An 18,933-nucleotide genomic window follows, 5' to 3' on the forward strand; every position below is an offset into this window, starting at 1 on the left:
CTGACTGTTGACTGTCTAGGGTTTTTGACTGTCTGTGCATAAACTGATGACCTCTGAGCCTTCAATCCTTGACCAAAACACTTCAAATGGATCCCCAAGTCATGTGAACATGTTGGACCAACCCTAGGGCCCTGGCTCAATGAAAATTGTGCTTGCTTGCTTGACTGACTGATCTCCTGACCAGTTTGACCTAATTTCTTGACTTGCTTGCACTTGAGGCAAAAGAGGCAATGCAATGCTATGCAATGGACCATGATATGCTATGACCTAGTATGAAAATGTATGTACAATGATGGGTGCAAATTTGAGGTGCTACAAAGTCCAATTCAAAAATTCATCCATATCATCTCTCCAATATGGACTTAAAACTATTCGCTCAAGTTTGTTGGCATATTTCATAACATTCATAGCAAACTCAACTTCATACCAATTCCCAACACAACCTCTTAATTCAATATCTTTGACCTCGTCATGAGAGAACGCTTCAACATCCCTATCAACTTTCTGGTTTTCAATTATCTCAGGAGATGTGATCTGTAAATAAAATAAAATCAAAACTTATACAAATGAATGCAAATCAAAACTTATACAAAATCAAGTGTATTATTAACCATGCTTACTCACCATGACCGAAAGTTTCTCTAAAAGTGGAGAAGCTTGTAGGATGTTTAAAATGCTAGATAGATCAAACTCTAATTTTCGTGGGGTGTCGAACGGCCGGTTAAAAATCAAGCTTAACTCCTTCAGATGCTTGAGTGGCTGAGTTATTTTTACGGAAGTTGGGACCTAAACAAGAAAATGTAAGATTCATAAAATATCATTCAAAAGACAAAGAGAGGAAAACAATTCATGTTCCAACGTTGTATGACTAACTAACCATTGAATAAATCTCTAATTGCAGATTCTCAAATTTAGGAAGAGTTGCCAAGAGTCTAAATGCATTAAGATATTCTCCACTATATACAAGAGGGAGCTGAATGTTGTTCAACATAGGTGTATTAAAGTTCATGTTAGGCAAAAAATGTCCACTGTAGTCCAATGAAGTGAGTTTAGGGCAGTCTAGTGAAGTCAGGGTTACATCCTTCATGGAGTTTCCGAATAGGAGATAGCAAGATGTAACTTCGAGATGACGTAAGGAAGAACTCGCTATCATTATTGATAATGATTTGAAGTCACAGTGAACTAAGTGAAGCTCTTCAAGTTGTGTTAAACTTTGAATAAAACTTCCATCCATTTTTACCCATTCAAGTGAAAGGAAACTCAAATTTTTGAATGGAATAAAATTGCAGTTGGGGGGGAATGGAAACAATACAATATTCAAGACGCAAATGCTTCAGAGTTGAAGCATTAGTCTCTGAAAATAAATGAAAGGGAAATTTATAAGGTCTGCGTGGGCGGCTGCGCAGTGTATAAGGACTTCCACGAAAGAGTAAATCTATTCTTCCAACTCCTCTTGCAATTACAAAACGTATCCATTCATCAATGGTGTTTTGTTGTTGAGAATCTAAATAGAAGTCGAGCAAGAAAGAATCAACAATGGTGGCATTAAGTATCCATTCATGTTTGTAAGTTACTCAGTTAATCTACCTTTCTTGTTGTACAAGCTACAATCCAATAAGTATGGAACAAATTACCTATGGTAGTCCATCATTCCTTATGTATATATGTGGTTGATTAGTGAATGAATAAATTAAGACAAACACTTACATAATTTTTATTTTGAATTTTATTGGAATAAAATGGTGTTTAAGAAAGATGAGAAAAGAAGAGAGAAAGAGAGAAAATTATAGATTCAAGTGTAAAAGAGAAAATATTATTAAGTGAAGTTGTTCTATTTTACATCATACAATGCATTTATACAGGCAATTAAAACTTATGCTAAAACGGTACAAATTGACCCAAATACAAAACATATAAAATATAAAGTACAAAACTACAAATTATATTTCGACATAACAACTAAATGTTGCATTCGACAATCGAATACAGTTGACTCCTACAACTCGACTACCTACTTCGATATAGTCGAATGCTAGCTTTCAATCAGAACATCGAGTTACAACTTCCAACACACCCCGTGTAACACTCCTATTTAATTATTTGTTTATTTAATTATTTATTTAATTCAATTGAGTATTTTATTTAAATAATTATTTTGTGAATATGTGACATGTTTAACCGTTGGCAGTATTTGTGGTGTTTGTGTTAATTAATAGTTTAGTGGAAATTAATTAATTAGTTAATTGGAAATTAACGAGAGTTTGTAGAGTTTTGTCAATTTTAGAAATTGAGAGAGTTTAATGGTGAGTGGAGGAAAACTGAATTTGAGTTGGGTAAAAAGTGTAATTTAGAAGAATTAAAATAAAATAATATATATTCTAAAGTTAGACAATAATTAGGTTTTTAGAGTATTTTCTTCTGGTACATACAAGACAAAGGAATGTGAGAAAAAAAGACCTTTGAGGAGAGAGTGTTAGGGCTTGAAAGAAGAAATCAATTGAAGTTACTTTGCTGAAGTTTTCTGGAATTACAAGGTTGGGGGATTCTTCATCTATAGGTGCTTAATTCATGAAAGGGTTGAGAGGTTTCCCTTAACCTCCAATAGGAATTTCTCTATTTTGTTGATTTGTGTTGTATGTTGAACAATTGATTGAAATTTTGTTTTATACCATATTTTGATTGCAATTTCGTGTACTGTTCTTGTAGTGATTGGGTCATGTGTTGTTTGTTCATAAACATGAATTTTGACATGAAATTGAGATTTCCAAAGTATGAATTAATTCTAGTTTTTTGGATTAAATTGTTGGAATAACATGTTAGATTAATAGGAATTAACATGTTTTTTGTGTGGGAATCATGTGGTTATTGTTTATGGATTGTGTAGAGGTGTTTTAAAGGTGTTTTGGTGGGTTTTCGCAGGTTCTGCCATAGCAAAATAAAATCCTGGTTCTGTTAGCAGGGTGACGTGCGTCCCCCGTTTGACGCCTTGGGTGTCATGCGCCTTGTACGTATTGTCTCCCATTGTACGTATTGTCATAATTCTAATCATAAAACACTCTTAAAAAGTGATCATAAGAAGATAAAATGTGGTTAAGGATTTGTTAGAGACCAAGAGGAATTTGTATTGGGATAAGACTAGCTAGTTCTACCTAGTAAGTATGAATGCATAAGATATAGTAGAAATTTTTAATGATAACTAAAATCAAGGTTTCTCTAACTCATTATGATGAATGAATGCTACTGTTAAACATGTTCCTTTATTAAGGAAGTATTCACGTAATCAATTAGCTCCTCATCATACGCAACTACACACACACACACACACACACTTACACACACACACACACACACACACACACACACACACACACACACACACACACACACACACACACACACACACATACATTCACACACACATTATGTTGGGGTTAAGTGAGAATTAAAGATCTATCATAGTTAAATCGGTTCTTCATTTATACGATGGGAAATGAAAGTCATGGAGAGTGGGGCACTAATTACGAAGTCAATCTATCTCCAACATTGCTAAAATAGAATATGTATCCAATTTATGATGGTGACCACACATGTCATGAATCCACACTATAATAAAAATAATGTTTATCAGGGTTTAAACCCCTCACAAGTGAGAAAGCACACTCACAAAACAAATATTTGTGAGAGGCCAACTCACCTAGCAATACATGTCATCACACTACTACGTAAAAGCCATTTCATAATGGTTGGAAAAGAGATACCACCACGTCTGACCAACCATTATGAGGTAAGGGGTGGTTGTATGTATGATACTTTCCACCATGATCGTGAGACCATGGTTATAAGTTATATATCGCACTACCTATCACAACAGTTACTTCAAACAACTGTTGTGATATTCTTTAATGCATAACATTTAACAACAGCTTTTCTAAACAACTGTTGTGATATATACACTGAGTTTATTATAAATTATGTGGAATGTTTATTTCACCAATGATCACTAAATATATAACCTTCCAATATGATCTATAACATTATAATATGATAAATTAAGTTATATTATAAGAATAAGTTACATGTTCAATGCTAGACAAGAATTCTTCAACTCCTTGTCCGTGTTTTGCTCTTTAATGGTTAAAACTTGGTTTAATGCTCCAAGCTCTTCAATCTCTCCTTCCTTCACATCTAGTTCATTTTGAAAAATATTATTTACTTTATGAACAAAATTAGAGGTAGAGAAAGGGGAGGTTGAAGAACTAGAAGTATTAAACCAAGTTCTAACAGTTAAAGAGCGAAATATAGACAACGAGCTGAAAATTTCTTGTCTAAAATTGAAGGTGTAACTTATTTTCTAATATAACTTTATCTGTCATATTATAATTTTCTAATGCAACCTGAAAAGTTATATATATTTGGTAAGGGGTTGGAAAAACACTCAAACCACATAAGATATAATAAACTCATCTCTTAAGCAGACATTAACAACAACATTCATCGGTAACATTCATCAATAACAAACCTTAAACAACATACAAGATACAACAAACAACTCTTATTAAAAAAAACAAAATCATCAACATATAAAATAAACTACATACAACATACAATTTTTATTGATAACAACAACAACATATCAAGTCATAGAATTTTTTAGAAACGTACATGTCCCATAATGGCATCCATAATGAAAGGAGGATGAAGATGAGCTGAGAGCTTCAAACTTATGTTAATTTTGAATGTATGTCCTTCTGGGTCTTTCACACAAGTTTGCAACGCTCACTTTAGCTTCATGCTCATTAATTTTTTTTCGTTCACCATCTCTACCTACAAGTCAAAACAAGCAGAAAGTTTAAACATTATGAAACAAGCTATTGAAACATAAATAATAATACATAAACAGATTTTGAAACGTAAATTATTATGAAGAAGAACCTGTAAGGTATCCATTTGCTAAGATTTAATGCAATAAAGGCAACCCTTTGAAGAAGACGAGTTCGCACCATAAGTTTAGGGTTTCCATATGAAAGAGACGAGCGACAGATATGTTAGGGTTTTATTTTGTGAGAGACGAGTGAAAGAGATATTAGAGTTTTGTTTTGAGAAAGACGTATGTTATGTACTGAAGCGAGAAATAATGTTTCTTATATATAAATATGTAACACCTTTCACCATGGTTGATAATACAAACTGTGATGAAATGATTGCACCTTATACCGCTGTTGATTATAAGAATCGTGGTGATATACAAGGTCAAGCCTATTATGTCACGATAAATGGAAAATTGTTGATGCTGAGATTCGAACTCTTTCACTCCAGGTACATTTCACTATGGTTGTTAACTATGACCATAGTGAAACGTCTTTTAGTAAATACAAAAAAAAGCCCCAAAAAGGAGTTATTACCACAATTAACAAAAAGGTCATTGTAATATGGTGTTACAAGATGTCTATTTTGTAGTAGTGTGACAATTTTTTGCCAGAGACTTGCCATATCGCTAATTTTCTAGGGACTTAATCCTTCGCAAAACCCTGACCCCCTTAAATATAATATAATACATATATTTAATTTTTTTAGTATCAAATACCAAGAAATACCTACGTCAGATACATATATTGTTTTTTTTTAATTTTCAAATTTTAATGTTTTTACTAACAAATGCCAGCAAATGTTAACATCAGATACATCCAAATATTAAAAAAAAGTGTACTTTAAATGATGAACAAAATGAAGAAAAATTTAAAGCTCGTTTACAACAAAATATGACTCCTTTAAATAAATAAAATGGTACATGATGTTAAGAATAATTAATCAAGTGTGAGTTGGAGTTATATATTGGTTATAAATGTAGACAATTGAACATTTATAAGTGGGAGAATCCATACATCTATCACCTTAAAGTCTTGGGTGAATATGTGGTGTCTCTCTCACTTGTGTGTTATTCTTAGCCAAATGTTGATGTCCATCTTCACGTCCCAACAAATAGTATCAGAGCCTGTGGTTTAAATAAAGGGACCAACTTACTTGTATCGAAATTCCGTTGAAATCGAAATGCCCAAGAAGTGTATCAAAATACCCATGAAGACGGTAAAAGTGTATGTGGACAAAAGGGTTTCCACTTGAGGGAGAGTGTTAAGAATAATAATTCAAGTGTGAGTTGGAGCCCCACATTGGTTATAAATGTGGCGACTTGAGCATTTATAAGTGGGAAAACACATACACATATCACCTTAAGGTTTTAGATCAATATGTGATGTCTCTCTCACTTATGTGTTACGCTTAGCCCAATATTGATGCTCCTTCTAATGTCCCAACGCATGAAACACAGAAAATGAAGAATAAAAAGTGTGATTAATGTAAATTGAAAATAAATAAATAAATTTGAATTAAACATCAGAATTTACCTTAAAATTGATAACAGTACATAGTGTTGTTGAATGTTTGAGGTATGGAGAAATTGAAATTGGATTGTGCAAGTAAAAAATGGGGGGAAATGGGGCGAGGAATCACAAAATGGGGGAAAATGGGGGAAGAGAAACACATACTTTTGTCTGCCACAAAAAAAGTAATGGCATCCCTCAGCAATCTCCCATTCAACTAGGGCAAAAGCGATTGGAAAAATATTGTTGTTCCCATCTTATGCCACTGCCATCAGTAACGTTCCTTTGTATTTTCCATACAACCATGTACCATTAATTTGTATAATTGGTTTACAGAAAGAAAAACCTATGATACACGGTTGATACACCCAGAATAGACTGTGAAATATTCTATTTCCAACAGCACACATACCATCTGGTGTATATGCGGGCAATGTTTCCATATTAACAATTGTCCCGGGAGCATAGTGTTTTAGAGCCAACAAGTATTTTGGAAGTTGTTTGTAAGACTCCTCCCAATTGCCAAACACTTTTTCAAGAGCTTTTGTTCTAGCTATCCATGCATTCCTATATGATGGAGTGTACTCACACTCTGCCCTAATATGCGAGATTATTATACTCACCTTTAACGACGGATTGTCGCCAATGACAGACAATGATTCATTGCATATTAGCTAAGAGCTTAATTTACAATGATCTTGCATTGGGTTTGTCAGCATGCATATCTGATCTGGACCCATTGTATTATCACATGTATTTATTTTAGGATTTTGAAATTTTGTCCAACATAACAATTTAAGTAGACATCTTAAAATTTCCAATGCACTTGGTCCCACCTCAAAATCATGAAAAATGAAGGAGCTAGGTCCTTGGGAAGTTGACCCAAAATTAGGGTTTCAGTCAAAATGACCTATAATATTTTGAAATGAATGATGACCTTCCAAGTTTCAAATGAATTTTTGATGAACATGAAAGTTGTTCATATGGTTCTTAAGAACATTTTTTTTATCTTGGGGTCATCTTCATTTGAAAAACACATTAAAAGTTAGGTCTCAGTGGATTTCAAAATAGTCAGATGAATTGACTAATCAACTTCTCAAGTTCAAACTTCAAATCTTAATGAATTGATGATTGAGGACACTCACATAAGCTTATATATGTATAAAATAGTGAATGAAAGAACTTCCCTTGATTGTATTTGATCATAGGTTGAGGTTGCTTCATGAGCAAGGCATAGTCAAAACATAGTTGAATTAGGGTTTCCTTGGGAAACAATCCTCAAGCCCTTTGGTTTATCTTGATAAAATTGGAAAATTGAGATACTTGGGAGACATGTATGATGATTGAGAACTTTGCGAACCATTGTCATGCTTGCCTTCACTTTCATCTGGCCACTTCAATGGGCATAGGAGCCTCCTAGGAGCCTTGGATTACATGACTGCTTAAGCTTCAAAACAAAAGATGTTAGTGACATATTTTTGTGCTTTTGGTTAGTAAACAAAATAAGAAAAGCAATAATATACAATTCAAGCATGCTTGGTGGTCTCAAACAAACTCACAACAAGTCCCACCCTAGGGTTAAGGAGCCAAGATGCCATGATCCTTGAGGCAAATGCAATGTGCAATGATATGATGCCATGATGGATCTTAGGGTCAAAATTGGGGTCTTACAATACTATGAGAGAGTAATACTTTCAGTAACCTCAAACAAAGAGGAAGAATCACATTTTATTTCTTTTTCTTTCTATGTGTTTTTTTGAATTTGAGAATGTAGAACATCCACAAGTGGGGCGTCGTGTGGTGCTTTTTCTGGTCGTCCTCTTTTTCTCATCGGCCACACATAATATATAGTAGGGACTAGTTAGGGTTGTTTGAGTTTTACAATGACCAAAAAGACCATAATGAGTATTATTAGAGTAAAAATGAGTTAGAAACAAATCAAATTAAAAATAAAATATTAATTTAAATAATCAAAATAAATTCGAAACAAAAACATAGAAAATTCTATTTATTTATTTCGAACATTTTGGCAAAAAAAGAAAAATAAATGGACTCAAAATGCATAAAAGTCGGGCGCAAAAGTGCTCAAAAAATTAAAATGAATGCACCAAAATGATCAGTGTGAAATGAACTTATTGGAAAAATATAGTGTTTCTTTTAATTTTGAAATAAATTTTGACCGGTTAAACAGGCTTGAGCTGATCAAAAAGTGGCCGAAAAATTAGCTGAAAAATAAATCAAGCATACCAGATTAAACTTCGTGAAATGAAGATTAATAAAGTTGATGTTTGGAAGCTTGATTTTAAAAAATTTCGTCCACTGATTTGACGCACATCCGTCGATTAATTCAGTCAGTTTGCCTATAGATCCGAAAAAATTATTTTGACTGATATTTTAGGCATTATGCGGTATGGAATGCATGGTATGATATGTAGAGGTGTAACAAATATGGTGAATATATTGAATCGGGATTCAGGGTCAAAATCGGGGTGTGACAGTATCCATTTGCTAAGACTTAATGCAATAAAGGCAACCCTTCGAAGAAGACAAGTTCACACCATAAGTTTAGGGTTTCCATATGAAAGAGACGAGTGACAGATATGTTAGGGTTTTGTTTTGTGAGAGACAAGTGAAAGAGATATTAGAGTTTTGTTTTAAGAGAGACATATGTTATGTACTGAAGCGAGAAATAATGTTTCTTATATATAAATATGTAACACCTTTCACCATGGTTGATAATAGAAACCGTGATGAAATGATTGCACCTTATACCACTGTTGATCATAAGAATTGTGGTGATATACAAGGTCAAGCCTATTATGTCACGATAAATGGAAAATTGTCGATGCTGAGATTCGAACTCTTTCACTCTAGGTACATTTCACTATGGTTGTTAACTATGACCATAGTGAAATGTCTTTTAGTAAGTACAAAAAAAAAAGCCCAAAAAAGGAGTTATTACCACAATTAACAAGAAGATCATTGTAATATGGTGTTACAAGATGTCTATTTTGTAGTAGTGTGACGTTTTTTTGCCAGAGACTTGCCATATCGCTAATTTTCTAGGGACTTAACCCTTCGCAAAACCCTGACCCCCTTTTTCATGTCACATACAGCGCAATGTAGTGTGTCAGTAATTTTTGAGATGTTAAGCCCCTCATAATGCACTTTCCCATTTTGGTATTTGTGAGGGATAACCCCTAACAAGTGAGTCTGGTTATTTTTTTAAATATATTACCACCTATATTACTACCTATAAATATATAATATGTTCTTTTAAATATATTACTAAATAAAAATAATACATATATAAAATAATCCACTTATATATAAAAATATATAAACAACATATTGTTAGAATACCAAAATAAAATATATATTTTTTTACTAACAAAATATATTAACAAAAAAAGATAAACAACTTAAATATAATATAATACATATATTTAATTTTTTTAGTAACAAATACCAACAAATACCTACATCAGATAAATATATTATTTTCTTTTCAATTTTTGAATTTTAATGTTTTTACTAACAAATGCCAACAAATGTTAACATCAGATACATCCAAATATTAAAAAAAGTGTACTTTAAATGGATGAACAAAATGAAGAAAAATTTAAAGCTCGTTTACAACAAAATATGACTCCTTTAAATAAATAAAATGATACATGATGTTAAGAATAATAAATCAAGTGTGAGTTGGAGTCATATATTGGTTGTAAATGTAGAAAATTGAGCATTTATAAGTGGGAGAATCCATACATCTATCACCTTAAGGTCTTAGGTGAATATGCGATGTCTCTCTCACTTGTGTGTTATTCTTAGCCAAATGTTGATGCGCATCTTCATGTCCCAACAAATGGTATTAGAGCTTGTGGTTTAAATAAAGGGACCGACTTGCTTGTATCGAATTTTCGTTGAAATCAAAATGCCCAAGAAGAAGTGTATCAAAATACCTATGAAGAGGTGTCAACGACGGTACAAGTGTATGTGGACAAAAGAGTTTCCACTTGAGGGAGAGTGTTAAGAATAATAATTCAAGTATGAGTTGGAGCCCCACATTGGTTATAAATATGGCGACTTGAGCATTTATAAGTGGGAAAACCCATACACATATTGTTGGTGCAAAGGTAGAATGAAAGATGAATATTCTATTAAGAATGACGGCTACAAAACATGATAAAAGTTACAATGATTGTCACCCTATTTATAAGCTAAAACTAGGGTTACTAGAATAGGATAAAATACTAAAATACCCTCTAACAAACTTAGGGGCTAAGAAAATAATATAATTAATAAATATGAATTACTTCTAATACCATCCCTTAATTCATATTCCATCAAAGCTTGTAACACCAATTCCATCCCTTAATCTGAGGAATTGATCAGTCTTGATAGCTTTCGTCAGAACATCTGCCAACTGTTTCTGAGTGCTGTAGTGTACAACTTCTAACACTCCCCTCTGAACTTGATGTCTCAGAAAATGATACTTGGTCTCAATGTGCTTGCTTCTCCCATGCAACACTGGGTTTCTGGCAAGATTGATTGCAGACTTGTTGTCAATCATCAGCTTCAGAGGTTTGTTTACTTTAATCTTCAGATCCTGCAATAGATTCAGAATCCACACAGCTTGGCATGCAGTAACAGCACCTGCAATGTATTCAGCTTCACAAGTTGACAACGCCACAACAGGTTGCTTCTTGGAACACCAAGAAATGGGACCTCCCAGAAATTTGAATAAGTACCCAGACGTACTTCTTCTGTCAACTCTGTCTCCACACCAATCAGAATCTGAATAACTCAGAAGTTCTGACTCATCCTTTCTTCCAGAAGGAAATAATACTCCATACTTCAGAGTTCCCTTGATATACCTCAGAATCCTGACTGCAGCTTGGTAATGGGACCACTTAGGTTTACTCATGAACCTACTAACCATCCCAACTGAATAGCAAATATCAGGTCTGGTATTGCACAAATACCTCAGAGAACCAACCAACTGTTTGAAGGTTGTAGCGTCCACATCCTTTCCATCAGAGTCAGAATCCAGTTTCTGATTTGTATCAGAAGGTGTGACAGCAATCTTACAATTCTTCAGTTCAAATCTTTTCAGAAGTTCTAATTCATACTTGAGCTGATGCAAAATGATACCTTTCTCAGAGTATCTGAATTCCATCCCTAGAAAGTATGTCATTTTGCCTAGATCAGTCATTTCGAATTCATTCATCAGAACTTTCTTGAACTTGGCTATCTCCTGTTCAGAACTTCCAGTCAGCAGTATATCATCAACATATAAACATACCAGAGTCATATTTCCTTCAGAAGTATGCTGAACATAGACACCGTACTCCATCTCACATTTCTGAAAGCCTTGCTTCTTGAAAAATGAATCAATCTTCTGATTCCAAGCTCTGGGCGCTTGTTTCAATCCATATAGAGCTTTGTATAATCTGTACACCATCCCTTCCTGATTCTTTTTCACAAATCCAGGAGGTTGTGACACGTAAACTTCTTCTTCTAATGGACCGTTCAGAAATGCAGATTTTACATCTAAATGCATCAGAGGCCAATTCCTGTTAGCAGCTATTGCAATCACCATTCTGATTGTTTCATGTCTTGCTACAGGTGCAAACACTTCAGAGTAATCCAACCCAAGTTTCTGTAGAAATCCTCTGGCTACCAACCTTGCTTTATGTTTGCCAATTGAACCATCTGGCTTTAACTTCTGCTTGAAAACCCATCTGACGCTGATGGCTTTCTTGTCTTTTGGAAGTTCTGTCAGCTTCCAAGTCTTGTTTCTCTCTATAGCATCAAGTTCTTCTTTCATGGCCTTCAGCCAGAGCTTCTGCTTAAGAGCCTCTTCTGTACTTATGGGTTCAGAGTCTACTAACATGGCACACTGAATAACTTCTCCTTCAGAGTCTACTTCAGTGTCTTGCAGCATGTCAAATTCTGCATATCTTCTGGGGATGTTTCTGATTCTTTGTGGTCTCTGAACTTGTTCAGAGTCTTGAGCTTCAGAGTTTCTAGCTTCAGATGGTTGACTTCCTCCAGAGCTTTGACCATCTTCAGGGGCTGGCATATTTCCAGAGTCTGAATTGCCACCAGAATCTGGATTACCATCAGAGTCTGGGTCATCAGAGTCACCTTCATCTTCTGAGTCTTCTCCAGAGTCAGAATCACTATCAGAATCAGAATCAATGTCAGAGTCTACTTCAACTTCAGAAATTCTTAACTCTGACCTTTCTTCAGAAGTTCTAACATCAGAATCAGATTAAGACTTATCCCAATTCCAAACTTCTGATTCCTTCACAATCACATCTCTGCTGAATTCAATTTTATTGGTTTCTGGACAATAGAGCTTGTATGCACCTGTACTGTGGTACCCTATCAGAATCATCACTTTGCTTCTATCATCCAGCTTCTGTCTTCTGGCTTCTGGAACATGTTTATAGCAAACAGAACCAAACACCTTCAGATGACTAACACTTTGCTTATCTCCAGTCCACTTCTGTATTGGAACTATTTCCTTCAACTTCTTCGTAGGACATCGGTTGAGTACATACGTTGCAGTGGCAACAGCTTCTCCCCAGAGCTTCTGAGGAAGCTTCTTCTCCTTTAGCATGCTTCTCACCATATCAAGCAAAGTGCGGTTTCTTCTTTCAGCAAGACCATTGTGTTGAGGGGTATAAGGAGCAGTAACCTCATGCTCAATTCCATTCTCCTCACAGAACTTCTGGAACTCTTTGGAGTTATACTCACCTCCACCGTCAGTTCTAAGAATCTTCAACTTCTGACCACTCTGATTCTCAGCCTTCATTCTGAACTTCTTGAATTCATCAAACACCTCGTGTTTAAACTTAATAAGGGATACCCATGTCATTCTTGTGAATTCATCAACAAATAACACAAAGTATTTATTCCCTCCAATCGATGCTACTGGAAATGGACCACACACATCAGAATGTACAACTCCCAAGGCATGTTTTGCTCTTGGAGCAGTTTCTGACGCAAATGGCAATCGTGGTTGTTTTCCTTCCATGCAAACTTTGCATGACTTTTCAGGCTTCTTAATTGCAGGAATTCCATGTACCAACTTCTTTGAATTCAGATGTTTTAAGCTTCTGAAATTCAAATGACCAAATCTTCTGTGCCACAGCTCACTCTCCTTCTCAGCACTTGTTGCACTAAGACATTCTGAGTCTGCAGTTCTGACATTCACCTTGAATGTTCTATTCCTTCCCTGTTCTGACTCCATAATCAACTTCTGATTGCAGTCATACAGCTTCAGAAGATTGTCCTTCATGGTAACTGAAAAACCTTTCTCAATTAATTGTCCCACACTCATCAGATTGCTTCTGATGCCAGGTACATACCACACGTTCTGAATCAATGCTGTTTTCCCATTGTTCAGAATCACTCTGACATTTCCCATACCTTCTGCATTAAGATATTTGTCATCAGCACATCTGATCTTTGTCCTCTTTTCAGAGTCAAAATCAACTAACCATTTCTTGTTTCCAGTAAGATGATTTGAACAGCCAGTGTCCATATACCACCAGTCTATCAGATCCATATCACCAGATTCAGAGGCCATCAATAGCACAGATTCGTCATCAGAACTTCTGGCTATATTTTCTTCTTCTGATTTTCTCTCCTTGTTTGACCAACAGTCTCTAGCAAAGTGACCAAACTTCTTACAGCAGTAACATTGGATTTTCTTCTTGTCATACTTCTCTTTTCCCTTCTGAGCATTCTTTTGTCTATCAGAGGTTGAGCTTTCTGACTTCTGACCACCATCAGATCTTCTCCTGGCTTCTGACTGCTTCTGATACCTCCTATCAGAAGTTACTTTCAGAGCCTGCTGCTCTACTTCCCTTTCAGAAGTTCTCTCAGTCAAACGCAACTCTTGCGCTTCTAGACTGCTCTGTAGCTCTTCAATTCTCATGGTGCTCAGATCTTTGGAATGTTCTATTGCTACCACAATGTAATCAAATTGACAGGTAAGAGATCTCAATACCTTCTCCATGATTGTTTCTTCAGAAAGAGTTTCTCCACACGCTTTCATCTCATTAGTGATTAGAATCACTCTGGAGATGTATTCAGAAACTTTCTCATTATTCTTCATGTTGAGATTCTCATATTGCTTTCTCAAGGACTGAAGCTTCACCTTCTTCACTGATGCGTCACCACCATAACATCTAACCAGTGTGTCCCACGCAGCCTTTGCTGTCGTTAAATCTGCAATCTTCTCAAACACATTTACATCAACACATTGATGAATGAAGAACAATGCTTTCTGATCCTTCTTCCTTACTTCCTTCTGCGCGTTTTTCTGTTCATCCGTTGCATCTGCTGCTACCGGAACATAACCATCAGTGACAAGATCTAGAACATCTTGAGCACCGAACAGTACACGCATTTGGATCATCCAACGATTCCAGTTTTTACCGTCAAATACTGGAAGTTTGGTGTTCATGTTGCCGTTTCCGTTCATCTTTCTACCTTGCACAGTACACTCAGATTTCTCACACAGTGTTTCCCAACCCACAGAATTAAAATTCTGATCAGATTTTGTTCAAGATTCAACACGAATCTAAGAATCAAAATCAAACGCACAAGACCTCACGTTCACTCGTGTTTCCCGTGTTTCCCAATGAATCCGAACCGGAGCTCTAGATACCAATTGTTGGTGCAAAGGTAGAATGAAAGATGAATATTCTATTAAGAATGACGGCTACAAAACATGATAAAAGTTACAATGATTGTCACCCTATTTATAAGCTAAAACTAGGGTTACTAGAATAGGATAAAATACTAAAATACCCTCTAACAAACTTAGGGGCTAAGAAAATAATATAATTAATAAATATGAATTACTTCTAATACATATCACCTTAAGGTTTTAGATCAATATGTGATGTCTCTCTCACTTATGTGTTACGCTTAGCCCAATATTGATGCTCCTTCTAATGTCCCAACACATGAAACATAGAAAATGAAGAATAAAAAGTGTGATTAATGTAAATTGAAAATAAAGAAATAAATTTGAATAAAACATCATAGTTTACCTTAAAATTGATAACAGTACATAGTGTTGTTGAATGTTTGAAGTATGGAGAAATTGAAATTGGGTTGTGCAAGTATAAAATGGGGGGAAATGGGGCGAGGAATCACAAAATGGGGGAAAATGGGGGAAGAGATGAAATGAGGTGAGTATTGGAATTAAGGTTTAGTGAAATATTTATGGCCAAACGTTATTTTTCTTGTAGTGCCAAAGCTGACTTGTAAGAGTAGTTATAAATATTAGGGTCTCTGATGTTCACATGTCAAATAGGTTTAGATTCTCAGATTATTGTGTTTGAGGATCTAAACGTTGATTTTAGATTAATTTAAAAATCAATCGCATATTAGAATAGGATTCTAGTAAGTTATTCTTAGACCTCAAATCATTAGTCTGTTATCCTTAATAGTTCAATGATGTTGCTATATGGAAGTTTGGCATGTTAATGTTAGTAGTTCAGGGAGCATTGAACATAAGTGATGAGGGAATTTAATGAGATAGTATGAGGACAAATTAAGGTTCCTAGTAAAAAAATATATTGAGAATTTAGTTTTCACCGCACATTGTTTATTATTTTATTCATTAATGCGAATACAGGACCGTCAAGATGAAGCAACCAAGGAATCGAAAGGCAGAAGATTATAATTCATGTATTAGGTCTTAAAAGTGAAATTCTTAATCATGTTATTCCACTTATATATTTTTCTTCTTTTATTATTGTTGTTAGTCATATTTAATATTATATAATAATTTCTAAATGCTTTCTATAGCATTATATGTTGTGACAACTGGACAGATAAATACATCTCTATTAATATCTTAAAAAAATTATTAAATAAAACTTTGTTATTAATATATCAATCACTACAAGTAAAAACATATAAAAAAAATTAATTATGCAGTTTTATATGAGCACTAGTTTTTCTCGTCCAACTACTTCTTCATTTTGAAGCGTTTCAGCAATCCTTTGACGTCCATTTTGAAACCATGCAGGATTAGAAGTCCAATTCAAAAATTCATCCATATCATCTCTCCAATATGGACTTAAAACTATTCGCTCAAGTTTGTTGGCATATTTCATAACATTCATAGCAAACTCAACTTCATACCAATTCCCAACACAACCTCTTAATTCAATATCTTTGACCTCGTCATGAGAGAACGCTTCAACATCCCTATCAACTTTCTGGTTTTCAATTATCTCAGGAGATGTGATCTGTAAATAAAATAAAATCAAAACTTATACAAATGAATGCAAATCAAAACTTATACAAAATCAAGTGTATTATTAACCATGCTTACTCACCATGACCGAAAGTTTCTCTAAAAGTGGAGAAGCTTGTAGGATGTTTAAAATGCTAGATAGATCAAACTCTAATTTTCGTGGGGTGTCGAACGGCCGGTTAAAAATCAAGCTTAACTCCTTCAGATGCTTGAGTGGCTGAGTTATTTTTACGGAAGTTGGGACCTAAACAAGAAAATGTAAGATTCATAAAATATCATTCAAAAGACAAAGAGAGGAAAACAATTCATGTTCCAACGTTGTATGACTAACTAACCATTGAATAAATCTCTAATTGCAGATTCTCAAATTTAGGAAGAGTTGCCAAGAGTCTAAATGCATTAAGATATTCTCCACTATATACAAGAGGGAGCTGAATGTTGTTCAACATAGGTGTATTAAAGTTCATGTTAGGCAAAAAATGTCCACTGTAGTCCAATGAAGTGAGTTTAGGGCAGTCTAGTGAAGTCAGGGTTACATCCTTCATGGAGTTTCCGAATAGGAGATAGCAAGATGTAACTTCGAGATGACGTAAGGAAGAACTCGCTATCATTATTGATAATGATTTGAAGTCACAGTGAACTAAGTGAAGCTCTTCAAGTTGTGTTAAACTTTGAATAAAACTTCCATCCATTTTTACCCATTTAAGTGAAAGGAAACTCAAATTTTTGAATGGAATAAAATTGCAGTTGGGGGGAATGGAAACAATACAATATTCAAGACGCAAATGCTTCAGAGTTGAAGCATTAGTCTCTGAAAATAAATGAAAGGGAAATTTATAAGGTCTGCGTGGCCGGCTGCGCAGTGTATAAGGACTTCCACGAAAGAGTAAATCTATTCTTCCAACTCCTCTTGCAATTACAAAACGTAACCATTCATCAATGGTGTTTTGTTGTTGAGAATCTAAATAGAAGTTGAGCAAGAAAGAATCAACAATGGTGGCATTAAAATGGTTGAGAAATTGATCAACTAATTTTACAAAAGGATCCCTAGTAATATCCAAATTGAGCCTTCTCTCGATGGAAGAACTGAAAGTAGAATGGACAGGGACATCCATAAGATAGCCCTTTTGTAGCAGTTGTTGTTCGGTATAACCAAAGACATTGAAGATATCAAAGTAAAGATCTCTTGTTAAAGTCCAAAGATTAGACCATCCTTTAGAGAGTAAACGAGCTTTCAAAAAATCTTTGATGGATAAGTTTGTGAGAATGTGAGATAAGATGCAGTCAGGCAATTGACTAATGGGATCAAACATCTTAACCTGAAAATATACAGAAATTAATCAAATAAGAAGTTAATAACAAGAGAGAGTATATTAATCTCATTGGATAATATACCTTCTTCAAATTGATGTTGCCGGTAACGTTGGGAGTGAGACTAGTATATGACCTAGACTTTTTCATATAAAAAATTATTTTGTATAAAAAATGTATTTCAAATAGATATATTTTATTATTATATGCAAATTATTAATAGTTAAAATATTATTTTTATTATAAGAATATTAATTTGTTATCTATCTCTTTTTGTTTCTTATTTCGAACAAAATAAATGTGAAGTAGATGATGATTTTCGAAAATGCATTATATCTCAAGCATGATTATAATTAATATTATTTTAATATTATTATAAAAATTCTTGAAAATACCTTTATCAGTTGTGTTTTGTTTTGAGTTTATTATAAAATAAATTACAACTTGCAATGTTTTAAATGAAAAACACGTGTATCTTTGTTTCAATAAAAACGTGTAATATTTCTTTCAAATAAATGTGTAATCACACATAAATTACAAATCTATCATAGTCCCCAAAAACTTAACAGGGAGATACTATGAAACCACCACTAATGATACTATGTCACTATAATACTTAAATCATTGAAACATGTTTCCACTACTCCAAATTTTCCTATTGAGTGATGTTAATTTTCCTAATAAACGTGTGATATTAACTAGTACTATCTAAGAGCACCTGTTGGAGGTCCTTCACATGTGTCTCCACTATGCATTTGAAAAGTCAAAAATTAAATATAAATAAAATATTAATATGTGTTATAAAGTTGTGAGATCTAATATAAACTTTTTAGAGATACAATATCAAAGTTAAATATATCAATCACTACAAGTAAAAACACAAAAAGGATAATGCAGTATTATATGAGCACTAGTTTTTATAAAAAAAGATTATATACAAATTAACCAAATAAG

The 18,933-nt window shown here is 34.2% G+C and overlaps 2 protein-coding genes across 2 annotated transcripts; both read right to left on the bottom strand.

Moving 5' to 3' along the window:
* Positions 1-312: 312 nt before the first annotated feature.
* LOC127129416 (uncharacterized) lies at positions 313-1,234 on the bottom strand. Its single transcript, XM_051058603.1, has 3 exons — positions 878-1,234; positions 625-786; positions 313-534 (listed from the first exon to the last, which is right to left on the bottom strand). Exons 1-3 carry the CDS (start codon positions 1,232-1,234, stop codon positions 313-315), a joined length of 741 nt encoding a protein of 246 aa, XP_050914560.1.
* A 15,114-nt stretch (positions 1,235-16,348) lies between these two features.
* Positions 16,349-17,981, bottom strand: LOC127129417 (putative F-box protein At3g58860). Its single transcript, XM_051058605.1, has 3 exons — positions 17,004-17,981; positions 16,751-16,912; positions 16,349-16,660 (listed from the first exon to the last, which is right to left on the bottom strand). Exons 1-3 carry the CDS (start codon positions 17,979-17,981, stop codon positions 16,349-16,351), a joined length of 1,452 nt encoding a protein of 483 aa, XP_050914562.1.
* Between the last annotated feature and the right edge of the window lie 952 nt (positions 17,982-18,933).

Source organism: Lathyrus oleraceus, chromosome 3 (genome assembly GCF_024323335.1).
Source record: "Lathyrus oleraceus cultivar Zhongwan6 chromosome 3, CAAS_Psat_ZW6_1.0, whole genome shotgun sequence".
Taxonomy (NCBI): Eukaryota; Viridiplantae; Streptophyta; class Magnoliopsida; order Fabales; family Fabaceae; genus Lathyrus; species Lathyrus oleraceus.